The sequence below is a fragment of the Onychostruthus taczanowskii genome, unplaced genomic scaffold (genome assembly GCF_017590055.1).
Source record: "Onychostruthus taczanowskii isolate IOZ18803 unplaced genomic scaffold, ASM1759005v1 scaffold45, whole genome shotgun sequence".
Taxonomy (NCBI): Eukaryota; Metazoa; Chordata; class Aves; order Passeriformes; family Passeridae; genus Onychostruthus; species Onychostruthus taczanowskii.
In genome coordinates, this window is record NW_024502014.1 from 5,475,912 (window position 1) to 5,500,702 (window position 24,791).

General features: G+C 42.9%; 1 protein-coding gene across 1 annotated transcript; it reads right to left on the reverse strand.

The window, feature by feature from the left end:
• Nucleotides 1-3,708: 3,708 nt before the first annotated feature.
• MOGAT1 (monoacylglycerol O-acyltransferase 1) lies at nt 3,709-24,721 on the reverse strand. Its single transcript, XM_041414321.1, has 6 exons — nt 23,755-24,721; nt 14,911-15,089; nt 14,316-14,517; nt 11,451-11,625; nt 7,815-8,014; nt 3,709-4,883 (listed from the first exon to the last, which is right to left on the reverse strand). The coding sequence occupies exons 1-6, from the start codon at nt 24,158-24,160 to the stop codon at nt 4,729-4,731; spliced, it is 1,317 nt and encodes a 438-aa protein (XP_041270255.1). The 5' UTR covers nt 24,161-24,721; the 3' UTR covers nt 3,709-4,728.
• Nucleotides 24,722-24,791: the final 70 nt, after the last annotated feature.

The following is a 24,791-nucleotide window of genomic DNA, read 5'->3' on the forward strand; positions in this document are numbered from 1 at the left end:
AAATCTATTTCCTCTTTTTTTCCTCTCCTCATCCTTTTCTGTAGCTCTAGTCTGTCTATTAAACTGGGAAAATACAAGGGAATTCTGGGATCTGCACTGTAGGCACTGCTCAAGCAGTTCAGCTGACATGAATTGATAGCAATAAGGAACCTCAGCTGAAACACCATCTACATCCCCCAGGCCACCCCGCTGCCTTCAGAGTCCACCACCTGCCTGAGGAGGAAACATCACTTCCCTATCACAAGCAATGGTGATGGGTGTTGCTGCAGCACCTTGGGAAGCATGAATGTCCAGTTCCTCTCCATTCCTTGTTTTTCTGCATTTCTTGCTTTACAGGTATAACTTGCTTCTTTTTTTTTGTATTTCAGCAAACCAGGATGTGATGTTGATCCATTGATGAACCATGACACACCTCCAATTTACACATGTGCACATTTACACATAATGGGGCTACTTCAAAACAATTCAAGGCCACTTTTAACCCATTTTCCCTCTTTCTACTCTTCTGAGATGCAAGGTGGCATCATCCCATATTAAAAAGTATTTAGCTAGAAACAAAATACAATTAGCCTTTGCCAGTCTTTGGAACTGATAGCTGTCACTGCAGCTGTGAGTGCTGCATTAAGCTGCTGTACTTTAAAAAAAACAAGCAACCAAATCCCGTTAAATACATCACTGTTGTTAGGTGGGTGCTTTTCCTCTTCCCAAAAGACAAATGTAATCATTTTTCACTCCAAGCTGCTGTTTAGCTCCCCAGTTCCTAGAGTGAAGCAGAGCCTCTGTTCTAGGCTACTATTACTAAGATTTGGACTCCATGCAACTTTCACTTGAAATTCAAACCTTTCTTCAAGCTGAAGTTGAATTAAACTCCAAAAGCTGTTATTTCACCAGTTCCTCAGAAGATTGCCCAGCCTCCCATGCTTCAGCATCCCTGCTGTGCTCCCTTGGCACTGATTGAGGGCTGCTGCAGCCCAATCCTATCCTGCTGAGGGTCCCTTCTCCCTCAGACCCTTTGGAACCCCACCAGGAACCTGGCTTCAGGTTCTCCTCAGGAGAGTGCAGCAAGCAATCCACCCAAATTTCTCAGTGTGATGAGCACAGCCTGACAGCCAGGCTAATATGACCCCTCGAGTTCAGCCAGCAGCAGTGAATTCCAGTACCTGAATTCCAGTCAGCACAAGCCCACTTTGGTACAAACCTTTATTATCTCACACCTCCTTGCCACAGCTATCATTGAAACAACTGATATTCATATTTTACAGGTACCATAAAAAGTTACAAAGTGTAAATTACGCTGTGTAGTTCACAAAGCAAAAATACTCGAGGATTGACTTTCAGTCAATGGAATTTGGCACAGAGGTGTTCACACACGAGGGAACAGGCAGGAGCTTCATCCTGAGCGTGTCAGGCAGGCAGTGTTTGCACAGTTTAGAGGCAGAGCTTCTCCTCTTGATGGATGGCTGGCTTCCCTGGGATTACCTGTGGCATTGAGAGGCACAAAGAGAAACAGCCCAGGAAGCAGGCCCCAGGCAGTGTGGCATCCCACCTGGAATTTGAGTGCTGCCCAGTTGCAGCTGGGGAAGGGTGTGTCACCATTCCTACCAGCTCCTTGCTCTTGCTTTGTCCAGTATGAACTGCAGCTGGAGACTCTTGCTCCAACAAACAGGGGCACTTCTCTGCCTGCGGCAGTGCTGGGATTGGTGCCTGTGGTAGCCAAAATGGGTCTGTGGCTGCCAGGGCTCTGGCTTTCAGGCTCAGGATTGCATGGCTGCTTTACAGATCCACACACTAACACAGAGGTAAATATTTCAGATGACACCGTGTCTATCACGTTTAGAGACAGAATTCTATTTTAAAACAGTCCTGGGCACACTAGACAATTGCTTAAAAAAAGGTACTTTGGAAGGACCATCATAAGCAATATGCAGTAGTAACTGAGCAACAATAAATATTTGGGTTGTTTGGAGATTTTGTTGGTCTGTTATTTGTTGTTGGGTTTTTGTTTTTGGGTTTTTTACCATCTCCATTGTTACAAAGCAATGACAGTATCAGTAGTCATAGCAACACAATCCCTACTTGTTCTACCTGAGCCAGTTATGGTACAGAGAGCCCACAGATAATTTCCTCATGGAATTCAGAGGAAAGCCTGTTTATAGGATACCCTTCTGACCAGATACTGTCTCAAAATCAGTATCCACATATTCCCTAGAAGTTTTGATTAATTTAATTAACAAAAAACATTGTTACTTTCCATCCTCAACCCAAAGCTAAAATTTTTAAATTTACAGCCCAATCTTCTGTATCATTAAGGTAATGGAAAAAGAACTGACTGAAAATGAGAGGAAATATCTCATTAGAGCAGATGATCTAGGAGAGCACAGTCTGACAGACTCCAAATTCTTCTTTCATGAATAATGCTTACTACTCATCAGGGCAGGCAATAAAAGTCAAATCCAAAGGAAATTTCACATAGTTGGCTAAGACAGAGCAACTGTTCAGGGATTGTCACTTTGTGCAATCCTCAGACTTGAGACCTCTTCCCAGGTAACAAATCTGCCTCCTTAGAAACATGCCCTTCCAGAGCTGGAACAGTCCTGATCTTAAGGTGGTGTCAAACACACACAGCCACAGTGCTTCCTCTTACTGAGACCTCTTCCCAGGTAACAAACCTGCCATGTCTGACCTCCCTAGAAATATGCCCTTCCAGAGCTGGAACAGTCCTGATCTTAAGGTGGTGTCAAACACACACAGCCACAGTGCTTCCTCTTCTCAAACCCTACTCCTAAACCACATTTTTGCTGAATGATAAGACACCACTCAGTATTTTCCATGCATAGAGACCAGCGATCTCAGCCCAGGGAAAGGTGGGCAGAAAGTGAGGAAGCGAGATTCCTGCACCACAGTGATCATCAGTGATCAGCAAAGGCCTGGGAAGGGAGGGCAGGCACACATGGCACCAAGAAAGCTCAGGTAGAGGTGAACTGTGGCCACATTGACAGCAGTCTGTCAGGGAAGAGGGGCTTCTTCAGGCACTGCAAATTCCACCCCTGGTTCCCAGAATGTTGTGTCAGAGAAAATGAGAGCACGACTCAGTGTTGTTTACATCCAGATGACAAATAGGCACTAGAAGGAAGAGCCCTCTTAAGGAAACCAACTTGTTGCTGGAGGGTATTTTGGAGCAACAAGTACATCATACATCTGCTCTGTCTGGCAAATACTTGTTTGGCTTTGGGGTGTTGGTTCAGCTGGAGTTCACTCCACAGAAGTAATTTCCACTCTTTTCTTTCAACACCTTCATCTTGCTAAGATACTTTTTCTCCAGGGTTCTACCTTGTTCTCAAAGTTCCAGCTGTGTTTCTTCTAAGAGCCTCCAGCCCATGGAATACACAATGTGTCCAGTACTGCTATTCCTGGAGCACCTCTGTGCTCATCTGAGGCAACTGAAGATGCCCAGCTGCCTGACAAGCCCATGCATGACCTGTCAGAGCACCTCACTGATGTAATAGTCGGGTACCAAAACTGCTAAAAGCACAGCAAACTCTTCATGAACTGCAGACTGCAAAGTCTGCAGGCAGTCAGAAAGTATGTACAAATACAAGAATTTATCTCATAAAAATTCAGTAATATATTACAATTCTTTCCATACACAATAATTTCCAAGACCTAGGCATTTTCACTGAAAAGAAGTTTGGCTAAGATTTTTTTTTAAATTTTCTGAAGTGGATATCCACATTTAGGATAAACCTTTTCTCAAATTCAGGCACCTGCTTTATGTACAATGCATCCTCTTAACCTGCAGCACCCAAGCTATGCTCACATTGCCTTGGCACTGCAGCTGTGTCACCAGGCATTATCAAGTACACTTTCCTTGGTGAAATTTCAGAATTGACTGAACAAACTGGGTTCCCCTTCCTTCTGTGCAAGTGCTTGACATAGGATTATTTTTAATTTGCACAGGATGAAGAGTTCATATGAGTCCCTCCTTCTCCTGTCCTGTGCCTGCCATCTCTTCTGAGGCTGAAACTACCAAATCTGCTTCATCTTCCAAATTTATGATCCAAAGCACAGATTGTCCAGAAAAGTCACATCATTCAGTGCTTCCCACCACCCAGCACACACGTGCACACAAAAATCTCAACACACTGTTCTCCAAACAGGTTTGCTCTGCTCCATGACTTGGACAAACCATTTTTGCCAATATCCAATTCAGGACTAAAGGCTCCTGTTTATTCTTGAATTCTCATGTAGATGGTTTACAGTAGCCATATGCTGAAAACATACACCTTCATTCCTGTGGAAGAGCAGCAGGGGTGTCTGACATTCAGAGAAGAACCTGATGTCATGTCTGATAAATGCTGGTAAATCTCTCAGTCTCTAATCAAAGACTTCTTGGATTTATGCTTCTGCTACTGATCTCATGCTGGGGCAATTTTCTGTGCTCAAGCTGTGGTAAGGACATCTGTGTGGAGTGTCTCACTCACATTTCTGGCACACATGAACCTAAAAGGACAACTTAAAACAGCACTGGCTTCAAGGCTTACATCCCAATGATCCCTCCCCCATCACCCAAGAATAAGATAAAAATCAATAAATCATCTAATAATCCCTTCTTAAAAGTATTCCTTACATAAGGATAATTACAGATTGCAAAATATGGATTGCAAGAAAGACATCTTTGAGCAGACACTGTTTCTTTGCATGAGATTTGGAATTACAAATTGTAATTTGCTACTCGAAGATGAGAGATTTATGTGCAGGGATGCCATAATTGCTTTTGTGTTCTTCAAATAATTTCTTTAGTTTCTGTAGATACAATGCATGTAGCTGATCAATCTCTTCAGTGGTGGGGTTCAAGTTCTGTTTTACAGGGATGGGGCTTCCCACTGTAAATCAAACACAACAGCATTAGCTTCATTGACATCTCAAGGAATTGCTGCTCCTTCTGTAAGAGCTCCACCACAGCTCCCATCCGGATTGCAGAATCACAGCACAATTTTCTTACCCTGCAGCCTGATCCTGCCTTTCACAAGCCTGAGTCCTGGTTTTTCACTTCCTTTTGCTCCAGTTCAGGTAAAATGAATTAACAGCCCCGCCCCCAGCGTTTCAGTTTGGCAGCAGCAGAGCAAATGAGAAGAGTGATAAGCTCTAACTTGAAAGAGCAGTTGACACTTCAAGATACAGTCCTATGGGTTATGTGCTGTCTACAAGTTCAACACAGTATTTAAAAAAATGTACTTCCTCACTGTCTTCTGATCTGAATAGTAAAACCACTCAATGTGAGGTGTGCTTAAGAGGACAGTGGTGCCCTCAACCACACAGTCACATGAACAGGACTGAAGGAAATATTTATCTTCCAATTTATTCAAAATGGATATCACTGCACCAGAAATGTAACCTCAGCCTAGGGAGGGGTAGCATGTAAATTCCCTAAATCCTGTGAGGTGTCTCTGAACCATCCATTGCCCACAAATGTCACTGGAACCAAAATGTTCTCCAGGCACTGTGCAAAGCCTGCTACCTTCTCCATGGGAGGTGACTCCATGGAAATCCAGAGGGCAGCCTTCTCTTCAACAAAAGGTTATGGCTAAAAAGTGGATTGCTAAGAGAAGCTTCCCATGATCTCAGTTTCTCCTGTGTTGTTCAGTCACCAGATTTTGACAGCTATTCTTGCATTGGAAGCACCAACACCTTAACAGACCCAACTGGGATTACAGAGGAAGCCTAGAAAAACAGAGAGCTCAAAGCACCCTCAGGACTTTTCCAAACACACCTGAAAATTCCTGTTAAGAGATGTTGCCACTTCAGGTTGGATGGTGATGACTAAAGGGAAGCCTAGCCAGAAGCACAAAGAGCTGAGCCTGCATTTTCCTGCTGCAGCTCCAGCTGCCACCATCTCTCAGGCCTGTGTGGTGCTGAAACTCAGACTTTACACAGATGGGGTGGGAACCCATGCCTGGATGAGCAATACCTTAGAGGTGTGAAATCAATATACATACAATACAGGATTTCCAGAGGTAGGACTGGAAACAGCAAACAGCCCCCAAGCCCTTCTGCAACGGTCTTTTCTCCCAAGAGTGAAGTTTTCTTGTGGGATAGAAAACTACACTCATCTCTCCAATATTACGTGCAGCTTTAAGGAACTTGCTTAATTTGATATTTTAGAGTTGCTTCTATTTCTGTAAAGCAGTAATAAAAAAAAAAAGTAAAGGGAAAACAAAAGTGCTCATCAAGCCCAAAACACTCAAACTTCACAGATCTTGGCTTAGCTGAATGGCTCTTGGATCCATGGCTTCTGAACCAGCACTGGAATCACCCATACTTGGCCACGTTGGCAGCACAGCTCATCACCTCAGGTGAGCTCACTGCAGCTCTCAGGAGCTCAGCCATGCTTTCAAAGCCAGGCTGAGTCATACCAAGAACACCCCACACACTTCCAAGGACACAGAGACATTGTGATAGCTTTCAAACATGGGGAAAGAGACAAAAAGGCAAAGGACCTCTTGAAATCTTACAAGTTCTGTTGCAAGACTCTGGTCTTGCTGATTTGTAGCACTCCTGTGCTTTTGTCATGATGAAGAAATGCCTCATAAAATAAGACATTTTAAGCTTCAGAACAGCCCTGGTGTCATCAGCCCAAAAAAAAAAAAAATAGCAGATTATAGATCTCATCCAATATATCCATTCCAAAGTTTGATCATTTTTTGGCTTTAAAATAAGTGACATTTTTAGCCTGCCTGTATACAATGCAGTCATTGAAATGAAATATTTTCAAAATATTCAACTGCATGAAGTGATAAAACACAGATCTGCTTGAAATTTAACATAAAAAGTGCTATGTTTTTGTCTTAAACGTTTTTATTTGTTTAATACTATAATCAAATCAACCCCATAAAAAGGGAGGGCCACCTTCAAAGTCCCTTGTGGAACACCAGAAAAGCTCAATTTTCTTTAGTTCACTCAGGTCAGAATCTGGCTAAAAATGTCTTATCAAAAAATTTACAGAGAGACAACTATTGCCTTGCATGAGACCCAGCATCACCTATTTTGTAAAGGCATGGCTGTCAATAGCACTAGTAAAACCATGAAAAATAGGTTCAGTTCCACACTCCAGTGAGAGCAGATGAGCAGCAGTGAAAGCTTTTGGGGAAAAACACTCTCCCAAATGGCCTGTTGATGTGACAAGCACACTCACAACTAAACATGACAGGATCTTTCCAAGGGAAAAAGCCAAGAAGGAAGGAAACACCCTAAAGACCTGCAAAGCCATCTAAGTGGCAGCCTGCCCAAGGGCTGTGGCACCACAATGTGTCCTCTCCCTTTCCTCCTGCATCTCTCCCTCTGGCCTGATGAGCACCAGCTCAGGACCACACATGCTCCTTCCAGCAGCCCTGCTCCAGAGCTCTGCTGGGCTGGCTGTACCTCAGCTGGAACATCCAACTGTTACTTCTCTGCAGAGCTAAGAAGTTAAGGTTCTGGGCTTCACACATCAGAAGCATCCAGAACCCACAGCAACAGCTGCAGAGCTGTGGCAGCCCTCTTGTAAAAACTGGACAAACTTTGGATTTCTTTATGGATATCCATAGGCTCCTATCCTTGGCAAACTGAGAATGAAGAGTATGATTTGGCCTGGGACAGAAAGGAGAAAGGGAGAAAAGAACTGTCCCCTTTAACTGGGAAGGACAGTAAACATACCTGTTTTAGATGCACAGTAATTAATTCTGTTAGAACAGATTTATAAATTTACAGATATTAGCAGCACATTGATGATTTTTTAAACATTTGCAAAAACACTAGAAAAGGTGCAGGGAACTTACCAACAGTATGAATAGGTTGCCTGTAAGGTATTAAGCCAAAACTGTATTGGAATACTCCTCTAGCATGAAATAGTGGTAAAGCAAAGCCCATTATCTTCTGCAACTTCTCCTGGACATTCCTAAGCCATGAACCTTTGGGGTTTGCAACTTGCTTGAATAGTTCATTTTCACCAAAGGAAAACACTGGGACCAGATGAGCCCTGTAAAACAAAGAGGACACTGAGAATTCTACATCGGCCTGCACTTGCACTGCAGTTCACATCAGCAGCATGGAAACAGTTTCACAATAACCAGCACAGAGAGTTTCAGCAGCTTTGGATTTCATCAGCAACAGGCATTCAACTCTTCTCATATGCAGCAGCTTTTTGGATGCCTTGGCTGGCTGGTGTTTAAAAAAAAAAGTGATTGGCACACAACTAGCAACTTGCTTTTGGCAGTATTTAGTTGGTTGGTACCTATTGCAATTTGTGACTGTTCGGAATTATGAAAATTAGTTATTGCATATATCATATGTTGTTATCCACCACTATTTCAGCAAGTCCACCCTTGTTCCACTGCATTTTTTCCCTTGGCAAGCAAAGAAGCCTCACTGCTAATTTTATAATGCTCCCAGCTGGGTGGCATCAAAACCAGATCTTGGCTTTCCCTTGTCTTTTGACCGGAGCAGTGCGTGCCCTTGATTTCAGCACAAAAACCTTGATATAAACCAGACACCCTCACAGACACGAGTGCAATGCCAAATTCCTATTCTGCTGTCCAATTCCCAGCCAAACCCTGCTTCCTCTGGACTTCTTTGAAAACAGAAGCCGTAGTCCATTATTCCCAGAGGTCACATCTTACCCACAGAAATTACATGAACCCACTTTGCCTCTTGCATGGCCTAATGAATTGTCATTCAGTTCATTAATTGGCCTGGGAGGAAAGGCACTGACTAGCTCCTGGACAAACAACCTGAGTGGATAGAATCAGTGCAGGTAAACCCACCATTGTATTTAAAACCTTGGCTGCAGTATGGTTTTTGATTAATGCTTAGTTTCACTAACTATTCTACAGAGTTTAGAGGAAAAAAAGCAGGGTAATCCTAAGCAGTCTCTGAAAGATTCAGGGATATTTTCTTTACTTAAATCTTAGTTTGTGTATCTTAGCTCTATTCTGTCCCCAAGGTTTTGAGAAAAACCTTACTGTAAAATAGCAGTATTGCTAGAACATTGTCAGAATTAATATCTGCATAGCTGTGAATGCTTGAGGAGGATGCACTGAGGGCAGAGCTGGCTGTGGACTGTCAATATCCACCTGAACAGTAAAAAACAATTGCTTCAACAGCTTCTTTAGCCTGAGGACTCACACAGACTATCATTCCCACATGCTGTTCTGACTAGTGTCTGCTCAAAGTTTCTTTCTCCAGTGGATTTATCACCCTGCCACCTGTAAAAGAAATACCATAAAGCCTGGTACTTACTGTGGCTGTGTAAACACTCGACTTTTTACTACAACACTAAGACAAACAGGAACATCTTGTGATGCAATAGCTGTGGTGCCCTAACACTGTGGGATTTGTTTTAATCTAGTGAAGAATTTTGCAAGATACTATGTAGGAGGCTGAGACAGAGAAATAAGTAACTTATGATTGTGAAATTAAAGATAAGTTATCTGATTCATCATTTGTTTTGTGTCTTTAGGATTTCTTCATATTGTATCAGATATTTGTACTACCTTGGACCAAAATGTCTTTTGCAAAAGTGCAGAGGACTTTTGCTGACATATTCAGGCCACATTTGACAAGCTACTACCTGAGGAACACAGCTTCTGTGTGCTGGCAGCACAGGAGTCAGGTCCAGAGAGCACAACCCTCTGCATTGCCCCTTCCTTCCTGAGTTGGTATTTGCTGCTGCAGATCATGAGCATCAGGAATGTCTGCAGGCACTGGTGGAAGATGGGTCTTCTCACCTGTGTCCCACAAGCCTCTCTGGCCCTTTCATTTCCAGCTGAGTTGGAAATTTTCTTCCCATTTTGTTAATTATTAAAAAAAATACTTCAAAAGCAGAAGCAATTACTGGATGCTGAGTCTTTGGGCAAGAGCTCTGTTAGACTCACACTGTCCCACAGCCCTGCTGGACAGATGAGAAGTCAGAACTGCTGTGCCTCCCACAGAAGCAGGTTTTTGTGCTGGTGTTTGTAGGAATGACTTGGAGCCTGCTGGTTACATGCCCATGTGAGTTGTAGCCCTCAGCCACTGGGGCAGAGACAGGCACTGCCACCCACAGGAGGGCTCTAGACAGCCATGACCCTTTTAGAAAGATGAGGACCATCACTGGAATCTAAGTAAGTGAAGGGGTAAAGGGGGAATTCCTGTGTTTTGCAAGTGTCTCACTCTTGTTGTGATGTGTTGGAGATACTTTTGAAATCAATATCTTGAGAGGCACAGGTGTATCTGATTTCTCAATCCAAATCAATTTAGATGAGCGATAGCCACCACCAACCGTTGTGATATGATAGACCAGACATCTATCAACATACTCATTAAAAAGCTATCTAAATATTCTTCTAGTCTTTATGGTTAAAACAAATAAAAGCTAGTGAGTGTTGAGGATCCCACTGAATTAATTAACAGTTAAGCAAAAATTGAGTAAGCACTCATTTGGGCAGCAAACTCCTAATTCAAATACACAAGTGCTTTTTCTGGGTACAAATTAGACTAGAATGTTACATTCTGTTGGCAAAAAAATTATTTATGAGAATCCTAGTGATAGGTGTAAGAAACACCCTTGGATTTTTGGCACAGAACAGTTTCTAGTTTTTTGCAATCTGCGTAAAAGCAGAGCCCCTCTTCTCAGAGACCACTTTTCTCCAGTTAATAGCTTAAAAAGCTTACAAATTTCTTAAGACTAGGTTTTTTTTTCTCATTGCTTCACATGTCAATGTATAATCCTGAGAGCTGTTCAGAAAGTGTAGCTGGAACAGAACAGGTTTCAATATTTCTAATACACAAACCATCTAGACCAGTCCAGAACAAACACAATATCTTATACTCTATAAATCACTCAAAAGGCATTGATACCATCTCTGTGTAATAACACACTGATGGCTGCTTCATAGTAAAAAGTTATCTAGTTTTTCTTGAGATTTTCACCCAAAATTCCCAGGAATTTACTTTTGCAAATGGCAGTTTTCAAAAGAAAGTCTTTAGAATCATAGTGAAAACAAATCCTCCTAGACCATCATTCTCAGTGATTTAATGAAACAGGGCCTGGCTATCCAATCTGTTTGTTTGTTTGCTTAAAATAATAAGAAAATTCTACCTTAATGTATCTTCAATTTACAGAACAGAATATTTGCTCTACTCAGCAAAACCAGCCGAGACTTACTAATATTGTTTCATAATTCTTACTCTTTGCTAGTGCAAGAAAAAATGGAAATAAAACAAGATATGCTAATAACACCTACTGTCACAAATTATGAAAGTCAAAGGGAGTTTTCAACACTCCCAGACTGGATCTAGGTGGACAGATTGGCTCCTGTGCCAGATATCTGCATGTTCTTCGACACTTAGACTCTTTCAAATTCTCTAATTCTATATAATATGAACTGTATTTAAGAATCAATCTGCATTCAAAGCATGCTTCATGGAAGACCTACCCATGTTTCAGGGCCATTTTAATAAAGCCCTTCCTCTTGAGGATGTTCAAGGTCAGGCTTCCAGGATGTGCATTCAGAGATTCCTCTGCTCCTCCAATCACAATGACAGATGCATGGCCACCTCCTTTATTGCTCAGCACATGGGAGACACTTTCCTTGGATGCAGAAACCATTCCTTCAGGAGGAAACATATTAAGAGTGACCACTTAAATTCCATGTACAAGTACAGTGGAATTTAAGAATATTTTTAAATATATAAATGATTTTTCAAAATTATAGCAGCACAGAGCAGATTTCAAAGGTTTGGATTCAAGCTCCTTACTCAGCAACAGATTTGGTTTTGGCCATGTGCTTTGATTTCACACTGATGAGTTAAATGTTTTTGCCTATTGCAAGAGTTTTGAGTTCTTCAGAGTGTGCTCTTCTGGCAACTTAACTCTCCCTCATAGAGACCCTGTGCCCAAGAACAGAGGAGGTGAATGGCAGCAGACACTGCTGAGAGGCAGCAGCTAAAGCTGTACAGCAGGTGCATACAAACACAGGCACAGAGGGGTTAGCAGAATGTATAGAGAACTTGTTAACTCAAACATGGAGCTACAGTGACAAGAACATCCCCCCACTCTTTTCACAGCTATAAAGCAGCAGCTCCAACTAAGGCAATGGCATGACAGCATTAGAAGATGCAGAAAAAACTCACTTCTACCATTTCTAATAACTGCATCAGCTCATTCTCTAGTAACCAGGCCCAGGCACTTACCAATATTTAGGCTAAAATAGCAGATTACATGAAGATTTTCTGGTACTTCTGCTGATACAGATACTTCTAATTGGAGGCACACTGCTGTACAAGACTTTATCATCTCCTTAGGTCTTTCTCTGGACTTGGTGCTTTGAAAAATCCATTTTCCAACAGATAGGCACCTAATGTTTCAGAGGTTCCTCTTCCTTCTTGCTCTATGTTTTCTTTCAAAGGCTTGTAGTGGTCCCATATACCCAGAAGCTATGTTTTGTTATACTGTGTTGAATTAATATAATCTAAGTGACAATTTAGAGATCAAGTCTAGTTGACATTGTTGGTTTTACAGAGCTGGTATCAAAATGCACTTTTGGATGTTCTGCTCCCTGCTTGGTCTTTTTACCAATAGGGACATTACAATGTGGATTATAAAAATTTTGGAAGAGAGGAAAGATGACTGTGATCTACTTTTGAGAGCTGGCCACCAAGAGGAATAGCTTGCAACTGAAGCAAGTCAGACCTCAGCAAAAAGCTATGTCCATTTGCCACATCTGCCTTCACAGCCACTGTTACTCTGAAAATGCAGCTGACCTGGGACTCACAAATAATTCAAGTGATGCTCATTCAAGTCAGCATGCATTTTCTCTGGAAAGGAAAGCAGAAGTCACTGCCTTTCCCCAGGACAAATGTGTCTCCTACTGAAGCTGACCTGCCCTGCATGCAGGGCACTGCTCCGTGCTCACACCGCAGCCCGAGGGTGCCACAGCTGCGCTGCCAGGGGCAACAACTGCACGTGTTAGAGCCAGGCAGAAAGACTGGGAAATGAAACATGGTGCCAAGGGCATGGCTTTCAGGACATGGAAGATTTTGCAAGTGTTTTATGATTTGACTGGTGAGCTGTATTACACCAAAGGTCCCCTCTCATTTATCAGCTGCATACCTGTGAAAACCGAGCTCCAATGCTGGCTCTTGTTTAGTGTGCTTTTTACTGCAGCTCTTTCTCATTCTGCACGTAAATATTTGTTCCCATGGGTCAAGTTGCCAAAAACGTGTAAATCTGACTTCCAGATAATGATTAAACGACAGTGTTTAAAATTGCAATGTTCTACCACTGCCAATCCCTCACTTAGCAAGCCTCAAAGAACGCCCTCAGAAAATACATTTGCATGGGAAGGCATTCTCTGATATGTTGAAGTATACATAGATAAGTAATTCTGATATTAATCTGGGAAACATCCTAGGCATGTTTCTGTGCATGGAGCAGTGGAACAGCTTCTCTGAGATCACAGTATCTGTGTTGCAGTCATGAATAAAGTTAGATCTCTGTCTCCCAAACTTGTGCATCAGAACATGTTTAAATGCTGTAGTTGTGTGAATTTAAGTACAATAACTCATTTATTAAACGAATGAGAGGGAGAATGAGTTCTTATGTCATTCTTCTCTTTTTCAGTTCCCCAACTCAATTTCTTGTTATTTTCATCTCTTATTCACTGAGAGGGAGAACGAGTTCTTATGTCATTCTCCTCTTCTTCAGTTCCCCCAACTCAATTTCTTGTTATTTTCATCTCTTATTACTGCAGTACCAGTCATGAATATCACCTCTTTATGACAAATGCTTCTCAGAACAGAGAAAAAAGGTCCCTCTCTTTAGAGTTTACATCTCAATTAAAATTACACAAATTTGCAACACAGAACTTGAATCAGAAGCAAGCAATTAATTTCTCAGTATAAAGATATTTGTAATGTATAACACTAAGCCCTTCAGGTAAGAGATTAGTCTGAATTTGTTTTACAAGTGCCTGCTAATGACTAAATAAAATCACAAATTATTATGCCCTTCTCCTCTTGTATATAATGGGTACTCAGGACTGCTGTCTGATAGTTCAAAGGAAAACCAGCAATTTCTTTTCAGAAAGAAAAAACAACCCAGTGATATAGTTTACAAAACTATTAATAAAACCTTCCAAATTTTTTTTGCCACAACAGTTCATCATAAAATAGAGGTAAATTTAGCACCAACAGTGATCCTTCTGAAATTACTTACCATATATAAGTAGAGGAATAGACTCTACATTTGTAACCGAAGCTAAAATATGGAGCAAAAGCTGAGACATTCTGCTTTTACCTACCAGCACTCATTATGTATTCCCTGAAGAAGGGACAGCCAAACCAGAGAGGCATGATATGGAGATATGGAGTAAGCCCAGGAAATAAATTTTTGAAAGGAGGATCGGTGCAAAAGTTTCCGAAGGCTCCAGCAACCAGGACCCCATGAGGGTGAAAGCCAAGTAAGTAGTTGTGATTTGGGTTCAGTTCTGAAGTTTTTATAAGCTGAAAAATAGAGTCAGTGGTGGGCATTATAATATTTACCTCAAAAACAACAGCTATGGAGATTGCACATTGACAGGACATAGAAGCAACAATAATGAATTTCCTTCTGAGCACTTAAAATACTGTTCTGCTTTACAGATAAACAAAGCTTAAATAGATGTGTCAGTATACCATGTCTAGATTTACTGTGCTGAACTGCTATCTTGTCACCTAACAGTCCAACTAGAAAAGCAGGCCCTGTCCCCTTTTGTCACTAAATCTCAGATTTTGCATGTTTTAAAAAGCAGTTAAGTTCACCTTGCAGTGCATATTAGAAATTTAGCAAAGATGAGTCTTAGATGTTTGTCCATGGTTATGGCTATTCAAGCTGTTTGTGAGAAACCTTTTACTCACATGAATGGGAAAGTATTCCCTGAAGTACTTCCAGACAGTCCAGCTTCTGACCCAGTGGGACCGTCTGCCCCCAGCACATGGTGTTCCCCAGTCGAGGTACAGCCACAGCAGGTACAGAACAGCAAGGAACCAGAAGTTGCCCAGGATCAGGATCACGAAGAATCCAAAGCAAAACTCTGCTACAAGAGACAAAAAGTGAAAGGATAGCAAGCATTAATCACATCTGTGTCCTTTTAAGAATGCCTGACCTTGAAATGTGTTTAGAGATTTACTGAAAATGCACACAAATTGAACTCAGCTTATTCCACATGGTGTTGCTACAGCGAGGGTGAAACATCACAAGGGTGTAACATCTCAGTCTATTATTTCTCCCTGTACTGCACAACTGGATGTTTGGTTGAGAGCATCTGGTTTACCTAAGGCAAAATAAAAGGAGACAGCAAGAGCTAACAAGGATTTAATGCTTTAGGGAGAAGACAGGAAAGCTGGGGAAGGAAAGAAGGGAAAGGGAGCCATAGCAATCTCTCTATTCTAATTACAGGGATGTTGGGCAACAATTTTCTTTTCTCTTTCTCAGATTCTCTACCTATAATATGGGGTAGTAGTTCTACTCCCAGCCAAAAGTACTGTCACTGGCCAAGGAGATGCACTAGACAAGACCAAAACACAAACAAGTTCCACTTCAGCCACTAAAGCCATCAAAGGAAAAGTTCAGTGCCGCTGTGGGAATGCAGCAGCAGGTAAGTCCTGATACTTTCAAACTCAATTAAGTAAGAATTGTAACATCCTGCTACAATAGTGATACATAAGAATTGTATCATACACAATTCAAAGAGCAGGAAAAAGTTGTTTGGTTAAATATAATGTGTTACTTGGAGCTCAGCCTTGAAATAATTACTCAGGGAAATCCTATGGAAACTTTATCTTTGTAGAACTTGCAAAATTTTAGTCTTGCAGCATGCTGAGAGGCCCTAGTCTGAGATGTCTGAGGAGTAGGAGATGCTGCTCTCTGCCCTGTGGTACCCCTGCAGCAGCCTGCTTGCTCTGCCACCTCCTGAACAAACCCCTCAGGCTGATGGATCAGATGCTGAAGTCCAGGTTGCAAGGGAGCCAAGGCTTTAACATCATAAATTTATACAATGGCAAGCAAAACAGACCTAGTTCTCACTGAAGACTCAATGGGCAGAGTTGCAGGAACCCAACGGTTTTCAGAGATATTTTACAATGCAGAAGCAGTACTTTATGTCTCAAAATTGACTGGCTTTCATGAGGGTAATATCCTGTGAAGTCCTAGAAGAAGTTACACCAGTGAAACATACTGAACTAAATACACCACTAAATAGAGAAGATTTAAAAACAAACAACAGAAGTATTTCAGGCAATAATTTGGCTCACACAATGTAAAATATCACCAGAACTGAAAACTTTAGAATATGTAGATGAACCAAGAGTAACATCCACTCATTGTAGTTGAGATCACCTTCATTCAGGAGAGACATTACTTGGGTGTTGAAAGTCATCAGATTCCCTAGACTGTGCAGGTTTTGAGCTGAGATCTCAGCTTGGTCTACAGGCAGACCAGCATTTCCTCCAACCTGAATATTTACTTTTTCTGAATTTCAATCAGCTTGTTCCTGTGCCTAGTCTGACTGTGCCTTCAGAATAGAATTGGATATCTTGTCTAGAAGGGGATGAACATTCACATTTCCAGCAGGATTATGAGCAGAAAAATAAGGAATTTTATTTGCTCGGAAGGAAGGGAGAAGGAAATGACCATAAACAAAAGCAGGAGCAGGACAAAACCTACCATTTTCGAGGATACCCCATTCTTCAGTACAGAAGCTCACTGCTTCCTCCTCAAGCAAACAACCCTGGTCTTGCACAGAAAAGCACTTGAGCAAGAGCTCTTGGAAAACACCACAGCTAACTGAGGCCCACAGACCCCAAAGTCAACATGGAAAACTCACAAGAACTGAAACCAGTTCTAAGGAATATCATTAATGCAGGACAAGTTACACGGTGAAATATGACACTCAAATTCCACAGGGAATTCCACAGGGAATCCCATAACAGCATCACTCCAAAGTAGGGCACAGAAGTCTATTGAGGAGAAGTCATTACCTGTTCCTTGAAGAAGAGATCCTGAAACTATAGAAATTTCTAGGAGTGCTAATCTGGACAGGATGCCAATGTTCTTGGCTTAAGTTGAACAAGTATGAGAAGTTTTTTCTAGCATCTATAAATCAATTCATTTGATATACAAAATTTAGTAAATATTTATATTTCCTACCCTTCCTTTCAGAAGCACTTTCCACTTAACACAGAATCAATCACATGGCTTTTTCAACACAAAATCACATGAATTTTTACTATGAGTTTGCTAGCAAACAGCTGAAAAGTGCTTTGCAGCCAAGCATCCTTGCTGTGAGAGCTGATTACATCAGCAGTGAGAAGGCCCAGATAGCAGCACTTAATCCTGTGCAGAAAAACATCCACCAGATCAACAAGCTGGCTGCTTTGCTTTAGCTGGGACACCTTCCTGAGTGCAGGCAACTATGGGGAGATAAATATGCTGTTAGCACTTCCTCAGGGGAGCTCAGCATCTTGTAGGACAAAGTTGATTACTGCATTCCCAATGAGACATGTGAGGCAAATTCCTTTTACCATACCTCCTCATTATTTCAACGAATTAGCAGCCTGCAAGACGAGCTAAACCCTGATGACTCAAAACCAATGAGCCTGTAAACATAAACCTGATGTTTTTTCCTTCAGACAAGACAGTGAGTAAATAAATAACAACCAATTTAAGTAAATTCATAAACAAATTCCAGGCAAAAGGTGAATAACCTGGGATTTGTCACTCTACTGCATCATGTCCTTGGATGTAGTTCCAGTGTACATTCTAAGCGTAATTTTTTGGTTGAACTTGGAGCTTTGAAAAGTATCTCTGTGATATACTGGATTTTGGGGGTAGGTGAGGGAATATGAGGAAATATAGATTAAAAGACAAATCACTGACATTGAACACTGGGTTTGTGAACCAGTGGTGGTGTGCCACTTCTCCTGCATTTCCCATTTACAACACATGGATACTCATATTTTGCAACAAATGGTGAAAACCACTCTATGTAGTGTGAGCAACCAGCACTGGCAGCCATCCTGCCCAATGATGTTTGCACACCTGATACTTCAATCATTAATCAGGCTCTGAGTTTGCAGCTGGGGGCACCAAATTTATGAAACAGTTGAATACCAGAGATAGGAAGCACAGGTTAAATCTGGAAATTGGAAGCTTTAAATGCATTTGGAGTTATTAAGGCATCAAAAATGTTTGAATAATATCTGTTGTGAAAGCCAGAAAATGCAAGATTGTCCCTAGAAGAGAAAGCTCCCATTATCCTCAGAGCAGTCACGGACAGCATGGGCAGTGCAGGTGTGTCCCTGGTGCCAGGGTGCTGGTGTCACCCCAAGCAGCATTACAGGCTCTCTGCAGTGCTCCAAAAACGATGCAAAGGAGCTCACTCAGAAAGTGGCCGGGCAGCCAGCATTTGTTGGATATGGATCAGTCTCCTGTGAGGGCCTTTGTCAGGTTATTGGTGACAGCTGGGAGCCACAAAGACATCTGAGCACTCCTACCAAGGAAGCTGCATCTCAGCAGTGCTGTGACAGCAAACACAAACACTCAGATGCCAAGCTTTAGAGGCCTGTTGATGCTGAAATCTGGTTCCAAGTTCCCAAGACCTTCCATTGGCAAATACTGATAAACTAGAGATACAGAGCATTACACACAACTGACTTGGAGGCAGAGTGGCCTGGATCCCATAAATCCCCAAGTTACTAATTGCCAAAGCCCAAGACAGCATGCCAAATTTAGTCTACCTGTTTCCCATTTCTTTTCTTTCTCCTTAGGCATTCACTGTCACGTTCACATAGGGGTTGTCAAGCTAGGGTGTTTGGCCTGACACAGCAGAGCCATTTTTTCTTAGTATTTTTGAGAGATATAAACAAATACACACAGACACCTTGTTAAATTCCCTCACTAAGACGTAGGTAACAGAGGCAGCATTCCTAGAAATACTAGTCAGTAAGAACCCTGTTATTCTCTGTGATCACACTTCAGTCCCTACCCATAGGCCACCGATAAACTTCACGGATAGATGAGTACAGAGTGACAAAAACAAGTAGCAATACCAGCCAGCTTGCTAGGAAAGGCTCATGGAGCTTAGCTGAGTTTTCTTAAGCATCAAAAGAGGGTTTTTTTTAAAAAAAAAGACTTTGAGGAAGAACAAAACTATATTAGTTATCCAGCTATAGCTGATTAATTAAATCAGCACCAGATTACAAACCATTGTGACATGTTTGCAGGAAAGGTTAATATTTGCTTTAGCACATTACACTGACACCTTCTTTCTCAACACAGAAACCACTTATTATTCCAGCAGCAATCTCTCACTCTGTAGCAAACGTTTCATCATTTCTATTCTTTTGGGGAAGCCAGATCCACAACTCAAAACTGTCTCCAGCAAGTTCAATTAATAGACTGCTTCATCCTACATGCACAGAAGTTTAATCACTAGAGTACAGGATGTAGTTTAATATATACCAATGTCTTCAGCCTATTATTTTGTGGCTTTGACTTCCTAAATCCCCAGTGAGGAGACCAGGGACACGGCTGGGCCCAAAGTGGGCCTTAGAAGATGTACTATTCTCCCCTACCATCACCTTTTCTCAGAGAAAAACGCTGGTATCCCTTCTGGAGGGCTAAACCCTCACTTCCCTCTCTCATTGTCTGGCCCAAGACACCACCATTCCAGCCAGGCTGCTCAGTTTTGCATTTGATTTTATACATGTCCAAAGTCCACTGTCCATTTTCACACCGGGGCACAGAAGTTAGCAGGAGCACATAGCTCACCAACTCACCTTCTAATTTTACTTTCTTCAAAAATGCTGTCATCTAATGTGTACATCAGAGAGGAAAACAAAAGGCTAAAGCACTGGGAAAGCAGCACTTCGACCAGATCTGACTGATTCTTCTTAGTTTTATTGGTTTTGCCTTTAAATGAGCCCTTTGATCTACCTCCTGATACAAAGTGAACCTCACTGACAGATGTGCAGTACTGGGGCACACAGGTCACAGCACACAAGGATAAATGCCACATTGCTGTGTGAGAAACAGAAAACCTACACCTGTTCCCAATCAAAGGATATCAGGCATACTGGTAAATGCAGCAAAATTAATTCAAAGTTCTTTAGAAAAACATTTCCCAGTTTAAAAACAAAGATTTCCTGCAAACACTGGGCACATCATTGCATCTAGTGACAATTCCTTCAGTGCACAGGCACAATGAACCTAGATAGAAAAATGGGGATTATGTAACCTCTTTGCTTTGTCAGTCCTGCAACATTTACAGGCTTGGAGATTTTATTTCTCCAGGTGACTTTCTGCCTGGGGTTGGGTTGGACAGTGGCACAGAGTGATCAAGAGCAGCCAGCACACAGGCTCACAGGCAGACATGCTGTGGGTGTTGCACGAGCTTGGTACAGGGCCAGACCTGCCCCAGGACTGTCAGCCCCCAGCCAAGAGAACAAATCTCAAATAACCATAATTACAGGCATAAAACTACCATCTGTAAAAATTGTCTGGTTTGGCCTTTTATCCAAAGTAGATACTATGAGATTGCAAAACTTCATCTATCTGCTGTTTCAGCAGTAAAACATTAATGGCTTGACATTAGGCTTCAGCCTGAAGCTGTTTTGGATTTGTGCTTAATACAGTGAGAAATTGCATTTGCCAGTTTTCAGTTTTAACAGCTTTAGTTTTCTGGATTCAAGACCAGTAACACTTGTCTTTCAAAAGACAGAAGCCCATTTATAATACTTCTCTCTTTCATGGAACTTATATCCAAACTTTTCTGGTCTGCTGACTCGGAGAACATAAGATAGAAAACCACATGGCATTTTCAGCCAACACATGGTGGGAATTTGTTAATGGGCATTTCTCTCATCTAATCCAGAAACTCTTACATTCACCTCCCAGTATTTCAGAACTTATTTTTGCTTCTGGTGTCATGCCCCTGGATACGAACAGGCAAATCACTGTTACAATGAAAACTTGTCCTTTCCCTTTGAGAGTGAACTTTGGCAGCTTGCAGCACAGAACAAGGAAGCACAGGAACTTACAGCCAGAATTTTAAAGAGGTTCCTTTTGTATATAATGAAATTCTGTGCACATCTGTACAGCTTTTTTGAGACAGAGGCATGTTTCCTCTGCCTGTGCTGCACAGCAGAAGCAATGGATCTCTAGTGCAGATCCAGCCCAAGCTGGTACATGGCATGAAGAAGCAGAACTTTGCTTGTACCAGGCTGCTACTGTTATTTTTTCAGTATTTGCAGACTGATTCAGTATTTCTACAGTGGAGATGAGATTTAGGCTTCAACAACTACTGCATGTCTGTATTTCAGGCCAGCTTGTGAGTTGCACAAATAAGAGGGCATTTTCAGTCATCAATTCCAGTCTCAGAAAACCATGCAGCATTATAACAAAGCAAGCCTGGAGAGCAAGGGCTTTTTACATTTTTCAGCCAGGAAGATAAAACCAAGTCTTTTATCCAAGTCACATTGAGAATTCTAACTTGTAATAGGCTCACATTCCCCTTACAGCTTACTCAGTGTGCGAAATCACTTTTTCATATGTCGCTCCCCAGATTTGAAGCATATCATTGACCAATTCAGTTTTTGTGATTCAGGGCAGTAATTTTCAGAGTTATCTTACTTCATCTGTAAGTCCTACAGTTCATTTTACTAAGCTATGCCACATTACAACATACCTAGATGGACAACTTCAGCAGCTAAGCCAGTAGTACCCCCTTTATTCACTGCTCTAAACAGAATCCCTCTATCTGTATCATGAATCATTAGTTGTCATAGGGCATTATCTGTTCAAGTTTTCACATGCAGCCATGTAACACAAGAGAGACAATCAAGATCGTGCTTGACATAAAGCAGTTCCAGCCACACATAAACCCCCAAAGAACACCTAAACCTCCAACCTATTCTGTGATGAACTCACATAGTAATTCACTTGTCCTGAGGCATCCCCTCCCTGATTTGAAATGTCACTACTGAATCCAAAGCTTACAAACAAACAAACATCTGTTCAGAAGAAAAAAAAAAAAAACAAAACCAAAAGCTGAAAAATCCAGACATAGGGGCATTCCAGAACATCAGAAACCAGCCAATTTCTCACTGCCTTAAGTCATTTAGGCTCCATCCACCTGAATTTTCCTACAGCTAAGTGAAACTTTTTGGCCAGATCACTGGCTGACCTTTCACTTGAAAGCATCCGCCTACAAAATGACAAGGTCACATTGGTCAGCTCTAAAGATAAACATCCCCATAGTGCACAAGCAGATAAGTATTATTAGAATCAAATTGTTAACCATTCTTGCAAATCCATTTTTTCATGACCACATGAACTCACTATACTCAATATAACCAGCCATAAGACCATTTCTGAGTTGATTTTCCTTGACATTTCCAGGCAGTGCCAGCTGCAGATGACAGCTCCCTACTTTGCCTGCTAAACTACAGAGGGGATTTTTTGCATCCCGATCACTTCTCGTAAGCACAGGAAGATGTGGTTTTCTGCAGCAGTATTGCTACATTAAGGAAAAAAAAATTTTCTTCCACTGCCCCTGAACTTCCACTGCTTTATAAGACTTAAATAATGGCTCATGCCAAGACCTAATTCAATAAAAGAAAAAGTAAAGTACAGACCACTTACAACGCAGTCACAAACAGAAACTGTTTATCATTTAACTACATATAATTTCGAGGTAACAGAACATCTGCTGCTTAATCTGTGAAGATGCTTCATACCCTCCATACTGCACCCAAATCTTTCATGTGTGGATTAATAACATAAAAAAACCCTTGAAAGACATCAGACCATCTGTAGGACAATATATTTGTAAGACATACAAGGAAGATAAGTGCACACTACTTTTTTCCTTGTAAATCCTAGAGCATAGATGATCTTGAAGTGTTCCAGCATTTCCAGTAATACACAGGTAGCTCTGTACCTCAGAACAGACTATTCAACAACCACTTCCCAATTTATACAATCCATGGATTTAGCCTCATAGAGCCCAGGCTTATCTTACCATATCAAGTGACTAATTTCATCAAATTCAAGATACCTACCCATGTGAATACAATTTGCTGCTGTGAATAGGTGCTTAACGATAGGTGTCTATTAAGATATTAGGAAAATTAATGCTAGAGGAACAATCAGTAGAAAAAGATTACCAAGTAGAATTAGCAACACTTTCTTAAAGCCAGTGAGGATATTTTTCATACATTTACAGAACTGTCTGCATTTGAATTAGTTCACTGACAATGCCCATTATTTTTCATTAGCTGGTTAAATGAGAATTTTATTGAAATACAGCACATAAAGTTATTTTACGAAATTATGAATGAAAACAGCATTAGTCATGTACCAGACTTTATGCCCATCTTCGATAAAAAAGTTGCTGTCAGAAACCTACTGGGCGTCTCAATGAGGAGCCACAGACACTACTTTTTAGGCTCATATTTGAAGCAGAACCCATAGAAAAAAACAAACCCCCATAAAAGAAGAAAAGCTATCCAAAGCTTTCCGGGAAGAAAGAAATGCGATGCTCCTGCCCGCCCAGGGATCGCTGTTCGCCCCCGGCCGCTTCTGCACCCACGTGCAGCCACGGCTGGCACCGAGCGATGCCCACGGGTAACGCCGGTCAAGGAAAAAGCCGCTTCTCGCCCTTTTCTCTCTGGGGCAGGGGCAGGAAGGAGGAAGGCTGTTACCCAGCAGGAGGAAGGAGAAGATCCACTGCAGAACGGCGACTGTCTGGATCCTCCTCTTTAGGGGGATATTGATGGGGGCAAACTCGACCTTCATGCTGACGGAGAGCAGCGCGGGAGGCACGGACCCGCCGGCTCCGGCCCCAGCCGCCACACCTGCCCGCTGCGCGCCGCTCTGCCGCGGCCCCGGCCGTGCAGGACGCGCCCCTCCCGCCGCCGGCGCTGCCCACGGCCGCGGGTCCGGCAGGCGGGGACGGGGAGGCGGTGCCGCCCGCCCCGGCCGCGGCAAACCTGGTCCTGGAGCAGGAGCGGGCAGAGCTCGGGCACGGCTGCGGAGCCTGGCGGCGGCTACATCCCCTCCGCCCACAGGCGGCTGGCGCGGCTCCCCCCGCCTGCTACCGCTCCGCATGAGCGGCACCGGGCGGAGGCACCGCGGCTCTGTCGGAGCGAGCCCCGCGCCTGCGGACCCCGGTGCGCCCGCACGCCCAGCACCTGCACTGCCCCGGCGGGCTTTTCCCCTCGGAGCGCCCGGAGACCCGGCGCTCCGGGGCGTGCTTAAGGCTCTTACCACTAAAGAGCTTATGGAGCTGACCCAGAACTTAAGAGTTCCTACAGAGTTTGGCGTCAAGCGTTTCGTTTTTAATTACACCAGCACACGCATAGCCTCCTCCCGCCCGCGGCGCTTCACCCGGCGCGTCCGTGACAGGGATCGTCAAAATAAAACTGCGGCGTGAAAAAGAAACCACCTCCCGAAACTTGCACAGCGTTGCCCCAGCTGACCCCCCTTCTCCATGAGGACAGCGGCAGCGCCGGGATTCACCATTCACCGGGGGGACAGGGACAGCGCTGGGACTTGCGGTCCCCACGCGCGGACGGGAACGGCGGCACCGCCGGGACTCGCGGTCCCACACGGGCCGCCCGTCCCGCCCAGCGCCGCCGACAGCGCGGGGCCCCGGCGCGGGCTGATGTCACCGCCGTAGCTGCCTGCCTCGCTGCCGGGGCTCGGCGCGCCGTCCGCTCCCTCCCCAGGCGCAGGCCTG

Excerpts from the sequence above, each read along its gene's own strand:
- MOGAT1 (XM_041414321.1), bottom strand. The coding sequence starts at position 24,160 with ATGCGGAGCGGTAGCAGGCGGGGGGAGCCGCGCCAGCCGCCTGTGGGC. Across the intron at positions 11,626-14,315 it reads GGAATACATAATGAGTGCTG|GAATGGTTTCTGCATCCAAG; the intron begins GTAGGTAAAAGC and ends TTCCTCCTGAAG. Across the intron at positions 8,015-11,450 it reads AAAATGGCCCTGAAACATGG|GGCTCATCTGGTCCCAGTGT; the intron begins GTAGGTCTTCCA and ends TTTGTTTTACAG.